At 55.0% G+C, this 13,263-nt stretch overlaps 1 protein-coding gene across 1 annotated transcript in view; it reads right to left on the bottom strand.

The window, feature by feature from the left end:
* Positions 1-10,574, bottom strand: part of LOC100089911 (cytochrome P450 27C1) — a 40,363-nt gene extending 29,789 nt beyond the window's left edge. The window contains exons 1-4 of the mRNA XM_029063000.2: positions 10,456-10,574; positions 10,206-10,344; positions 3,365-3,555; positions 818-1,017 (exon numbers count right to left, since the gene is read on the bottom strand). Coding sequence (XP_028918833.1) covers positions 818-1,017; positions 3,365-3,555; positions 10,206-10,344; positions 10,456-10,574 — 649 coding nt within the window. The remainder of the gene's footprint in view (positions 1-817; positions 1,018-3,364; positions 3,556-10,205; positions 10,345-10,455) is intronic.
* Between the last annotated feature and the right edge of the window lie 2,689 nt (positions 10,575-13,263).

Consider the following 13,263-nt stretch of genomic DNA (forward strand, 5'->3'; position numbering starts at 1 on the left):
TGGTGATGGAAAAGTCATGGGGAGGACAGGGTGTGGATGGAAAGATAAGGAATTCTGATTTGGACATGTGAAGTTTGAGGCGATGGCAGGACATCCAAGTAGAGATGACTTGAAGGCAGGAGGAAATGCGTGACTGCAAAGAGGGAGAGAGATCGGGGCTAGAGATATAGATTTCAGAATCGTGTGCATAGAGGTGGGAGCTGAAGCTATGGGAGCAAATGAGTTCTCCAAAGGAGTGGGTGTAGATGGCGAATAGAAGGGGACCCAAAACTGACACTTGAGGGAACTCCACAGTGCTACTAATTTTACAAGTGCTATTTGTGCTGCTTGCTACTCCTCTACCTGTTTCTCATCCCTGTCCTCCTCCTCCTCCTCCTCCTGCTGCTATTCCTCCTCCTCCTCCTGCTATTCTTCCTCCTCCTCCTGCTCCTCCTTCTCCTATTCCTCCTCCGTCTCTTCTTCCTCCCCCTGTTATTTCTCCTCCTTCTCCTGCTGCTATTCCCCCTCCTCCTCCTGCTATTCCTCCTCCTATTTCTCCAGTTTTGCAGGATCAGAGAGGGAGAGTAATCCTCCTGCTAGTCCTCCTCCTGCTGCTATTCCTCTTCCTCCTCCTACTATTCCTCCAGTTTTGCAGGATTAGAGAGGGAGAGCAAGTGAAAAACAAGCCCAACATTTCCAGGGCTGCCTGCCTGTGGCAGCAAAGCAAGCCCAGCACTTCCCCATCAGTTGTCCCCCTCGGCTCCCTCTTCTTCCCTGGCCCTGGCCCGGCTCCCCGGCCGCCTGCCCCTGCCCCCCGGCACTCCTTGACCGGCAGTACCTTCCATGGAGTACTTGAAGAAGAGATCGTTAACGTCGGTTACGGTTTCCCCATCCGCCTCTTGGCTCCGGAGGGTGTAGATTCTCTTAATCAAGTCAGCGATGACCTGGTTGACTTCTCCAGAAAAAACGGCCACATCTTTGGGTTTCAGAATTCTTTGCCTTAGGACACTCCTCATCTTTAGCCACTGCTCTCCCTCCCTGAGGGGGGAAGAAAACAACCGACGTCCGCGACTGGCGGGATGCATTAGGACTCTCCCCTGCCCTTTCTCCCTGTTCCCTCTGCTTGGGAATCATTACGATCTGTCACTACTCCTCATTAAATAGTACGATGGGCTGCCCAAAATACAAACAAATGGATTTTGGAGCAAATTAAGCCAGAGTGGTCTTTGGAAGGCCAAATGACTCGACTTAGATGAGCCTATTTTGGACACATCATCGGGAGGACTGATTCTCTGGAGAAGACACTAATGCTAGAAAAAGTCCAGGGAAAACGGCGAAGAGGCAGAAGGGCAGCTAGACGGATAGAGACCGTATCGACGATAACGGAAGAACCGCTAGCACGGTTACGGATTGTGGCAGGAGATGGGACGTTCTGAAGAAAATACATCCACAGAGTCGCAACGAATCGGAAACGACTCGACGGCACTTTCATTCATTCAACTGTATTTATCGAGCGCTGTGTGCACAGCACTGTGCTAAATGCTTGGGAGAGTACAAAAGAATAATAAACTGATACATTCCCTTGACAATAATAATAAAGCTGCTTAAACTCTAAGCTCGCTGTGGGCAGGGAATGTGCCTACTGTTATATTGTACTCCCCCAAGCGCTTAGTACAGTGCTTTGCACACATTAAGTACAACTGCATGACTACATATCTTTAAATGATACATTATAAATTACTTATTTATTCATATTAATGTCAGTCTCCCCCTCTAGACTCTAAGCTCACTATGGGTAGGTAATATGACTGCTAATTCTATTGTACTCTCCTAAGTGCTTAGTACAGTGCTCTGCACATAGTAAGCGCTCAATAAACACCACTAATGATGATGACTGATGAAGACTCATGAGAGGCAGCGGAGGGAGTGAACAGGGAGTGAACAGGATGAGGGGATGTGCCCGGGGCACTCATCCTCTTGACCGTAAGCTCGCTGTGGGCGGGGAATGTGTCTTGTTTATTGTTCTATTGTGCTCTCCCAAGCGCTTAGTACAGTGCTCTGCACACAGTAGGTGCTTAATAAATAAAACTGAATGAATAAATGACTCCACTCTTCCCCTGGGTGAAGGCGGAAGATCTGGGCTGAGGAAGAGAGCTGGAGAAGAGGACTCTAGACCATGCCGGGGTGAGGGGCTGTGGGGGAGGTCAATATTCGCCTCCCCTGCCCCCAACCCTGTGGCCCTTACGTCCATATCTTTAAAGTCTATAATTATTTATCTATATTAATGACAATCATGCTCGCCGGCTTGAAAGCCTTATTTAAATCACAGCTCCTCCGAGAGACCTTCCCTGATTAAACCCTCTTTTCCCCTACTTGGATTTATACCCTTCGTTCACCCCCAGCCCCACGGCACTTATATCCGTATCTGTCATTTATTTTAACGTCTGTCTCCCCCTCATGACTCTAAGCTCCGGCGTGCATTTCTGCTAACTCTGTTGTATTGTACTCTTCCAAGCACGTAGGGCACCGCTCCGCACAAAGGAAGCGTTCAATAAATACAATCGATCGTGTCCCCCTCTAAAGTCTGAGTTCGCTGTGGGCAGGAAATGTGTCTGCCGACTCTGCGGTACCGTCGATAGAGCACGTGCCTGGGAGTCAGATGGACCATGGGTTCTAATCCTGACTCTGCCACTTGTCTGCTGTGAGATCTTGGACAGGTCACTTGACTTCTCTGTGCCTCAGTTACCCTTTTTGTAAAATGGGGATTAAGAGTGTGAGCCGCCACGTGGGACAGGGACTGTGTCCAACCTGATTAACTTGTAGTTAATCAGTTAACTTGTAGTTATCCCAGGGCTTGGCACACACTAAGCGCTCAACAAGTACCATTATTATTATTATTATTATTATTATTATTGTCTCTAGCACTTAGTTGAGTGCTTGCTCTGCACAGAGGAAATACCAAAGGGACTGTGAGCTCACTGGGGGCAGGAAGAGTTACTGTTTATTGTTGTATTGGAATAGTAATTTGGGTAGGGTAATTATAGTATTTGTTATGCACTTACTATTTGCCAAGCACTGTTCAAAGCACTGGGGTAGAAATACGGTAGTCAGGTTGTCCCACTTGGGACTCACAGTTTTAATCTCCATTTTACAGATGAGGTACCTGAAGCCCAGAGAAGTTAATGGCTTCCCAAGGTCACACAGCAGACAAGTGGCGGAGCTGGAATTAGAACCCACGTCCCCTGACTCCCTAGCCCGGGCTCTTTCCACTAAGCCACGCTTCTTCTCTGTACCTTCCCCAAGCACTTAGTCCAGTGCTCTGAACACAGGAAGCTCTCCCATAAATACCAATGGGTGATGGACGAACGGAAGGAGCGGTACTCACGCCGAAATCAGTCCCGTGGCTCGCGCGCGGAGGTCCCTGTACTCCTGCCAGGATCCCATGTCGGCCCTCTGCGGGGCCGGCCCCTCGGCCCTGAGGACCTGGGCCACCATGTCTCGGTCGGCGATGGACACCACAAACTGGGGGCCGAAGTGAGACTTGAAGATCTTCCCGTATTCCCGGCTGTGTTTTTGCTGCCAGAGCGCACAGAACGGACACTGAGGAGAGAAGCCAGGCCCGGCCGGCCGCCCCCTCCCCCTCTCCACCCCGCTTCAGGCCGGGCGGTCTGGTCAACCCTCGCCATTGGGATGACCCCCGCTGACCTCCACGGGCAGGGCCGGACCAAGCCCACCCACACGCCCACCGCTGTCTCTCGCGGCCCCACATCCCGATCCCTCCAGAGAGAGGCCCCCGGTGGGAAGAACAGGAGATCCAACGCCGAATGGCACGGAGCACAGGACCCTCTTCCCTTACCTAAACGACCCCTGGATTTTGGAGCAAATTAAGCCAGGGTGCTCTTTGGAAGGCCAAATGACTCGACTTAGATGAGCATATTTTGGACACATCATCGGGAGGACTGATTCTCCGGAGAAGACACTAATGCTAGGGAAAGTCCAGGGGAACCGTGGAAGAGGCAGACCGGCAGGTAGATGGAGAGAGACCATAACGACGATAACGGAAGAACCGTTAGCAAGGTTACGGATTATGGCAGGAGACTGGACGTTCTGAAGAAAATCCATCCATAGAGTCGCTACGAATCAGAAACGACTCGACGGCACTTTCATTCATTCATTCATTCATTCAATTGTATTTATCAAGCACTTACTGTGGGCACAGCACTGTACTAAACACTTGGGAGAGTACAACAGAATAACAGATACATTCCCTTGATGATAATAATAATACAGCTGCTTAAGCTTTAAGCTCATTGTGTCAGGGAATGTGTCTACTGCTATAATGTACTCTCCCAAGCGCTTAGTACGGTGAGTTGCACACAATAAGTACAACTGACATGGTTTCCCTTCTGCTTTTTGGAGCAATCGTTACAAGTCAGGAAACATTACAGTTATAATAATGATGGTATTTGTTAAGCGTTCACTATGGGCCAGGCATTGTATTAAGCGCTGGGACGGGTAAAAGCAAATCGGGTTGGACACAGTCCCTGTCCCACATGGGGCTCACAGTCTCAATCCCCATTTGACAGATGAGGTAATTGAGGTGCAGAAGTGAAGTGATTTGCCCAAGGTCAGCAAATGGGTGGCGGAGTGGGGATTAGAACCCATGACCTTCCTATGCCACGCTGCTACATTTATCTCCACGAAATTTCAGTGGAAGCTCCCTGTGACCAGGGAACACGTCACTTCTTTATACTTTCCCAACTGCTCAGAATGCTCATTTGTTCATTCAATCATATTTATTGAGCGTTTACTGTGTGCAGAGCACTGTACTAAGCACTTGGGAGAGTGTAAATAACAATAAGCAAACACATTCCCTGTCCACAGCGAGCTTACGGTCTAGAACAGCTTACTGTTCTAGAGTCTAGAAGAGTGGAGAAGCAGTGTGGTCCGGCGGATAGAGCACGGGTCTGAGAATCAGAGACTCTGGGTTCTAATCCCGCCTCTGCCACTTCTCGGTCGTGCGATCCTGGGAAAATCACTTCACTCCTCTGGGCCTCGGTTCCCCCTTCTGTAAAATAGGGATTAAGAGTGTGAGCCCCACGTGGGACAGGGACTGTGTCCAACCTGATTCACTTGTATATACCCCGGTGCTTAGAACAGTGCTTGGCACAAACTAATGATAAACACAGGCTAAGTGCTTACCATCAAAAACAAAAAAAAAACAGATTGCTGCACCCAGGAGTTGAATAAATAAAACTATTACTTCTGCGTCTGCTGTTACTGCTATTAGTTCTACTATTATTACTCCTAGACTGTGAGCTCGTTGTGGGCAGGAAATGTGTCTGCTTGTTGTTACACTCTACTCTCCCAGGCACTCAGCACAGTGCTTTGCACACAGAAAGCACCCAATAAATACACCTGAATGAATATTACTTCTACTTCCATTTCTACTCTCACTACTACTAGTATTGGAAAGCAGCGTAGCCTAGCGGAAAGCGTACGGGCCTGGGAGGCAGAAGACCAGGCTTCTAATCCCGACTCTACCACCTGCCTGCTGTGTGACCTTGGGCAACTCACTTGACTTCTCTGGGCCTAAGAGTTTCCTCAACCATAAAATAGGGATTAAATATCTGTTCTCCTTCCTACTTTGACTGTGAGCCCAAGGCGGGAGAGGTTCTGTGTCGGAACTGATTAGCTTGCATCTACCCTAGCGCTTAGAACAGTGCCTGACACATCGTAAGCGCTTTGACAAATATCACTGTTATTAGCATTATTATTATTATAACTAAGAATGTTGGGATTTGTTAAGCGCTTGCTATGTGCAGAGCACTGTTCTAAGCGCTGGGGTAGATACAGGGTAATCAGGTTGTCCCATCTGAGGCTCACAGTCTTCATCCCCATTTTACAGATGAGGTCACTGAGGCACAGAGAAGCGAAGTGACTTGCCCACAGTCACCCAGCTGACAAGTGGCAGATCCGGGATTCAAACCCATGACCTCTGACTCCCAAGCCTGGGCTCTTTCCACTGAGCCACGCTGCTAATACTATTACTCCCACCACTGCTAACACTAGTAACTGCTTGCCTTCTCTATGACTCCTGAGCACTCAAACAAGCCAAGCCCTAGAAGCAACATTTAGAGTGAAAAACCAGGGCTCTCTCAAAAAACGGAAGTCAAGTTGCTTTCCAACATAAATAAGATACACAGGAATAACTGTATATTAGACTTGGAGAACTCATTCGCTCCCACGGCTTCATCTACCATCTCTATGCGGATGATATCCAAATCTACATCTCATCTGTTCTCTCTCCCTCTCTCCAGGGTCAGAGGTCCTCCTGCCTTCAAGACGTCTAACTTCCTCCTCAGGCCCCCGGTTCCTCCCCCTCTTCCGTCCCTCACCCCCAACGATCCGGCCACCTACTTCATTAGGAAAATTAACACCATCAGGTCTGAGCTTCCCAAAGTCACCCCTCTAGCCTTTCCTTTCCCCCCCCCCACCTCTTCTTTCCCATCCTTCCCAGCAGTATCCTCAGAGGGAGATCTCCTCCCCTCCTTGCAAGTGCCACCCCCTCCACCTTTGCTTCAGACCCCATTCCCGCTCATCTTATAAAAACTCTCACCCTTTTCCTCCTCCCCTCCTTACCTTCCATCTTCAACCACTCACTCTCCACCGGCTTCTTCCCCTCTGCCTTCAAACACGCCCACGTCTCCCCCGTTCTAAAAAAAAAACACCCTTCCTTGACCCCACAGCCCCCTCCAGTTATCGCCCCATCTCCCTCCTACCCTTCCTCTCCAAACTCCGGGAGCGAGTCGTCTACACTCGCTGCCTCGAATTCCTCTCCTCCGGCTCTCTCCTGGATCCCCTCCAATCTGGCTTCCGTCCCCTCCACTCCACCGAAACCACCCTCTCACAGGTCACCCGTGACCTCCTTCTTGCCAAATCCAATGGCTCCTACTCGATCCTAATCCTCCTTGACCTCTCAGATGCTTCTGACACTGTCGACCAGCTCCTTCTCCTCAACACATTCGCCAACCCTGGCTTCACGGACTCTGTCCTCTCCCGGTTCTCCTCTTATTCATTCAGTAGTATTTATTGAGCGCTTACTCTGTGCAGAGCACTGTACTTCTCTCTCTGGCCGTTCATTCTCGGTCTCCTTTGCGGGCTTCTCCTCCCCCTCCCAACCCCTAACTGTAGAGGTTCCTCAAGGGTCAGTTCCTGGTCCCCTTCTGTTCTCCATCTATACTCACTCCCTTGGTGAACTCATTCATTCCCATGGCTTCAACTATCATCTCTATGTGGATGATACCCTAATCTACATCTCCTCCCCGTTCTCTCTCCCTCCAAGCGCGTATCTCCCCCTGCCTTCAGGATGTCTCCACCTGGATGTCCATCCACCCGCACCTAAAGCTCAACATGTCCAAGACTGAGCTCCCCATCTTCCCTTCCAAATCCTGTCCTCTCCCTGACTTTCCCGTCACTGTGGACGGCACCACCATCCTTCCCGTCTCACAGGCCCACAAAATTGGTATCACCCTTGACCCCGCTCTCTCATTCACCCCACACACCCAATCCGTCACCAAAACCTGCCGGTCTCACCTTCACAACATTGCCAAGATCCGCCCTTTCCTCTCCATCCAAACCGCTACCTTGCTAGTACAGTCACTCCTATCCTGACTGGATGACTGCAACAGCCTCCTTTCTGATCTCCCAACCTCCTGTCTCTCCCCACTTCAGTCCATACTTCACTCTGCTGCCCGGATCACCTTTCTACAGAAGCACTCTGGGCATGTCACCCCCCTCCTCCAAAATCTCCACTAGTTGCCTAGCAACCTACGTATCAAGCAAAAATTCCTCATTCTTGGCATCAAAGCAGTCCATCCCCTTGCCCCCTCCTACCTCACCTCCCTTCTCTCCTTCTCCATCCCGGCCCGCACACTCCGCTCCTCTGCCGCCTCTGGCCTGGAATGCCTTCCCTCCTCACTCTCTCTCTTCCTCCCTGCAAAGCCCTACTGAAACCTCACCTCCTCCAGGAGGCCTTCCCAGACAAATCCCCCCTTTTCCTCATCTCCAGCTCCTTTCTGCGTCACCCTGACATCATTTGATTTGTTTTGAGGTCTGTCTCCCTCCCTCTAGACTGTAAGCTCGTTGGGGGCAGGGCATGTCACCGTTTATTGGTGTATAGTACTTTCCCAAGCGCTTAACACAGTGCTCTGCATTCGGTAAGTGCTCAATAAATACGACTGAATGAATGATTAAACGAACGAACGCCCCGTTCCCTGTCCCACAGCAGCGTGGCTCAGTGGAAAGAGGACGGGCTGAGGACTCAGAGGTCATGGGTTCAAATCGCGGATCCGCCACTTGTCAGCTGTGTGATTTTGGACAAGTCACTTCACTTCTCTGTGCCTCGGTTTCCTCAACTGTAAAATGGGGATGAAGACGGTGAGCCCCACGTGGGACACTTGATGACCTTGTATCCTCCCCAGCGCTTAGAACAGTGCTCGGCCCATAGTAAGCGCTTAACAGAGGCCCTCATTACTATTCATACCTATCTGTCACGTATTTATTTCTATTAATGTCTCCCTCCCCGGCCTGTAAGCTCTTTGTGGGCAGGGGATGTGTCTGTTCTTTGGTTACACCGTGCCCTCCCGAGGGCTTAGTACAGTGCTCTGCATGTGGTAAGCGCTCAATCAATACGACTGACGGGCTGAGTGAGGGGTTGAATGAATGAATGAATGAGTGAATGAATGGAATGAATGAATGAGTGAGTGAGTGAATGAATGAATGAATTTCCTGTCAGGCGAAGCCGAGGGGGCGCGCACCCGCGCGCCTGCGCAGCCAGCCTGGCTGGGGCGAGGCGCTGGAATGTGGGCGGCCCCGCCCTCAACGCCACGAGGAGCCGCGGAGTGGCTGAGGCCCCGCCCCCCTCCGCCTCCACCAATGGGGGAAGGGCCCCTCTCCACCTCCACCAATGGGGAAGGGCCCCGCCCCTCGCTCCGCCCCCCGCCCCTCCCGCCGGCGGGCCGGGCCTCAGGGGTCGCCTAGGCAACCCCTTCCTCCCACGTGACTCGCCCGGCGCGAGGCCGGGGCGGGGACAGCAGCGGGCGGCGCGGAGGCATCCCGCTGAGCCCGGGGGCCCGCAGCCCATGGGAGGGAGGGAGGGAGGGAAGGAGGAGAAAGGAGGCAAGAAAAAAGGGGGAAGAAAGGAAAAAAAGGGGAGAGAAGAAGGAAGAAAAAGGGGAGAGAAGAAGGAAGAAAAAGGGAAAAAAGGAGGGAGGGAAGAAAGAGGAAGGAAGGACAGAAAGGAAGGAAGGGGCTCCGTTTCCCGGCTTTGGCCTGCGCTGGGCCGCAGTCCTTCAGCCGCTCCCCTCTCCGCTGCCCCACCCCGTCCGCGCCCTCAGGGGCTTCTTTCTGTCCTTGTCCCTTCCCACCCCGTCCTTCCTTCCTTCTTTCTTTCTGCGGTTGCATTTCTCGAGCGCTCACTGGGTCTGAAGCCCTGGCCGCGCTCCTGCGCTCCCCGCACCCGCGGCTGCCCGGCCCGCTGCCCCGCGCCCCGGCCCGGCCGCCGCTTCCACCGCGAGCCCGTGGTGGGGCAGGGATGCTCCCGCTCCGCTGCCCAACTGTCCATCGCAAGCGCTGAGTCCACTGCTCCGCCCACAGTAAGGGCTCCGTAAACACGACGGAATTGAATGAAGGGGATTCGGCCCCTTCCCAGGCCGCCTCCGCCCCTCCCCTCCCCTCCCGTCCCCTCCCGTCCCCGCCCCCCCGGCCTCTTCGAGCCACCCCATTGGCCCGCCGGGCCGCCAGTTTGGGCGCCAGCCAATAGCGGGGCTCGGCGCTCCCCCCCACCTCCCCCGTCCAGGCCGCGGCGGCCGCAGCGGCCCCGGCTGAATTCCATTCATTCATTCCAGAGTATTCATTCACTCATTCGTTCAAGAGTACTTACCGAGCGCTTACTCTGTGCAGAGCACCGGACTAAGCGCTTGGAACGGACAAATCGGTAACAGATAGCGACGGTCCCTGCCCCAGGACGGGCTCGCGGTCTAATCGGGGGGTTGGAATGTGGGGCTGAACTGGGCTTTCCAAGCGCTTAGTCCGGTGCTGCGCACACGGTAAGCGCTCAGTCAGTACGATTGGACGGAGGGACGGACGGAGGGACGGAGGAGGCTCCCCCGGGGCGGGCGGGGGCCCGAGGGTGGGGCTGCGTGGCCCGTCCCGAGCGGCGGTACCTGGATCTCGTGGATGCGGGCGAAGCCGTCCCGCCAGAAGAACTCCACCAGGTTGGCCAGGGTCTTGGGCCCCGGCATTTCCGACAAGGTCTTCACCCTCCGGGGCTGCGGGGGCTGCGGGGGCTGCGGGGACGGGACGCCCCCCGCCGCCCCCACCCCGCCCTCCAGCTCCTCCTCCAGCTCCGCCCCCTGCTGCTGCTGCTGCTGCTCCTCCTGCTGCTCCTCCTCCTCCTCCGCGCCGCCCTCCGGCCTCCCGGGCGGGGGTCCCGGGCCGCCCCAGAGCGGGGGCCGGCGGTGGAGGCGGCGGGCGGGGAGCGGCCGGACCCCGAGCCCGCCCCGCCTCAGCGCCATCCGCGGCAGAAACGACATCGAAGCGGAGGAGCGAGAGCGAGGGCGGCGGCGGCTGCTCCTTCTCCTGCTGCTGCTGCTCCTCCTGCTCCTGCCACCGCACGACTCGTCTCATTTTGAGGGACGGGGGCAGCGGGGGGGCGGGGCTTCCCCGGGGGCGGGGCCTCGGGACAGGCTTAGCCCGGGGAGGCGGGTTGGGGCGGGGCCTATGGGAGAGGGCGGGGCCGAGAGGGTAGGCGGGGGGCGGGGCCGGGGCGGGGATTGGCCGAGGGGGCGAGTCGCGGGGCGGGGATTGGCCGAGAGAGCGTGTCCCGGGGCGGTGATTGGCCGTGGGAGCGCGTGGAGGGGCGGGGCCTCGCCGAGGGGGCGGGGATGGGCCGATGGGGTGGGTCCCGGAGGGTGATTGGCCGAGGGGCGGCCGAGGGGGCGGGGCCTGGCCGCGGGGCGGGGATTGGCCTATAGGCGTGTCGCGGGGGGGTGATTGGCCGAGGGGCGGGTCCGGGGGGCGGGGCATCGCCGAGGGGGCGGGGCCCGAGCGGGGCTTCCCCGGGGGCCCGCCACCCTTTCCCCCTCCCCAACACAGCAGCAGGGAAGCCGCGGGGCTCAGTGGCAACGGGCCGGGCCGGGCCGGGCCGGGCCGGGCAGTCACAGGTCGGGAGTTCCAATCCCGCCCCGTCTGCTCTGTCACCTTGGGCAAAGTCACCACTTCTCTGGGCCTCAGTTCCCTCATCTGTCGAAGGGGGATGAAGCCTGTGAGCCCCACGTGGGACACCCTGATGACCCTGGATCTCCCCCAGCGCTTAGAACAGGGCTCTAATAATAATAACGTTGATATCTGTTAAGCGCTTACTATGTGCAGACCACTGCTCTAAGCGCTGGGGGAGACCCAGGGTCATCAGGGTGTCCCACGTGGGGCTCACAGGCTTCATCCCCCTTCGACGGATGAGGTCACTGAGGCACCGAGAAGCGAAGTGACTTGCCCAAAGTCACACAAGCTAAATGGCCGAGCCGGGATTCGAACCCATGACCTCTGACTCCCAAGCCCGGGCTCTTTCCACTGAGCCACGCTTAACAAATACCAACATTATTATTATTATTATTATTATGCACACACCCCTCCCCCACCTCCTCTTCCCGCTCCTGCCCACAGCAGGTGGGACGCTACCTCGGTCATTCATTCATTCATTTATTCATTCATTCAGTCGTATTTACTGAGCGCTTACCGTGCGCAGAGCACTGGACTCCGCGCTGGGGAGAGGACAATGCGACAATAGACAGCCAGAGCGAGCTTACACGTCTAGACAGACATTAATACACATAAATGGTGGTGGCGGAATTTGTTTAGCGCTTACTATGATAATGTTGGTATCTGTTAAGCGCTTACTAGGTGCCGAGCACTGTTCTAAGCGCTGGGGGAGATACAGGGTCATCAGGTTGTCCCACGTGAGGGTCACGGTCTTCATCCCCATTTGACAGATGAGGGAACTGAGGCCCAGAGAAGTGAAGGGACTGGCCCACGGTCACACAGCTGACAAGTGGCAGAGCCGGGATTCGAACCCATGACCTCCGACTCCGAGCCCGGGCTCTTTCTACTGAGCCACGCTGTTACTCCGTGCTAAGCACTGGGGGAGATACGAGGTCATCGCCGTGTCCCATGTGGGGCTCACGGTCTTCATCCCCATTGGTGAGATGAGGTCACCGAGGCCCAGAGAAGTCAAGCGGCTGGCCCAAAGTCACACGGCTGACAAGGGGCGGACCCGGGATTAGAACTCACGACCTCTGACTCCCAAGCCCGGGCTCTTGCCACGGAGCCACGCCGACAGGTCTGGACCTAAGCGGCGCGGGGCTGGGAGAGGGGGATGAACGAAGGGAGCGAGTCCAGGCGGCGCAGGAGGGAGGGGGAGACGAGGAAAAGCGGGGCTTAGTCCGGGAAGGCTTCTCGGAGGAGATGGGCCTTCAGTAGGGCTCTGAAGTGAGGGAGAGTCATTGTCTGGCTTAGTGGAAAGAGCCCGGGCTGGGGAGTCGGAGGACCTGGGTTCTAATCCCGACTCCCCCACTTGTCGGCTGCGTGACTTTGGACAACTCGCTTCTCTGTGCCTCAGTTCCCTCATCTGTCAAATGAGGATGAACACCGTGAGGACGACCTGATGATCTTGTATCTACCCCCGTGCTGAGACCAGTGCTTGGCACATAGTAAGCACCTGACAAGTACCATATTTGAGGAGGGAGGGCGTTCCAGGCCCGTCGCAGGATGTGGCGAGAGAGATGAGCTTTCACTTTGTATCCCCCCCCCCCCAGCGCTTAGAACAGTGCTTTGCACATAGTAAGCGCTTAAATGCCGTCATTATTATTATTATTGTTATTATGAGCTGGAAGTACAATGAGAAGGTTAGCATTAGGGGAGACCGACTGATTGATTAAGGCTATGGACTGTGTCCAATCTGATAGTCTTGCCTCTACCGCCCATAAGTAAGCACTTAACAAATACCACACACACACACAAAAATCAACCTACACTGAGCAGGTTTGCATCAGAGGAACAAAGTGTGTGGGCGGCTTTTTAGAAAAAAGATCCGGGCAGCAGAGTGAAGTGTGGACTGGAGCGGGGAGAGACAGGAGGCGGGGAGGTCGGCGAGGAGGCCGACGCAGTCTTCAAGGCAGGATAGGATCAGAGCTCGGGTCGGCCTAGGAGCGGTTCGGGTAGAGAGGA

This window comes from Ornithorhynchus anatinus, chromosome 1 (genome assembly GCF_004115215.2).
Source record: "Ornithorhynchus anatinus isolate Pmale09 chromosome 1, mOrnAna1.pri.v4, whole genome shotgun sequence".
In the NCBI taxonomy this organism is placed as follows: Eukaryota; Metazoa; Chordata; class Mammalia; order Monotremata; family Ornithorhynchidae; genus Ornithorhynchus; species Ornithorhynchus anatinus.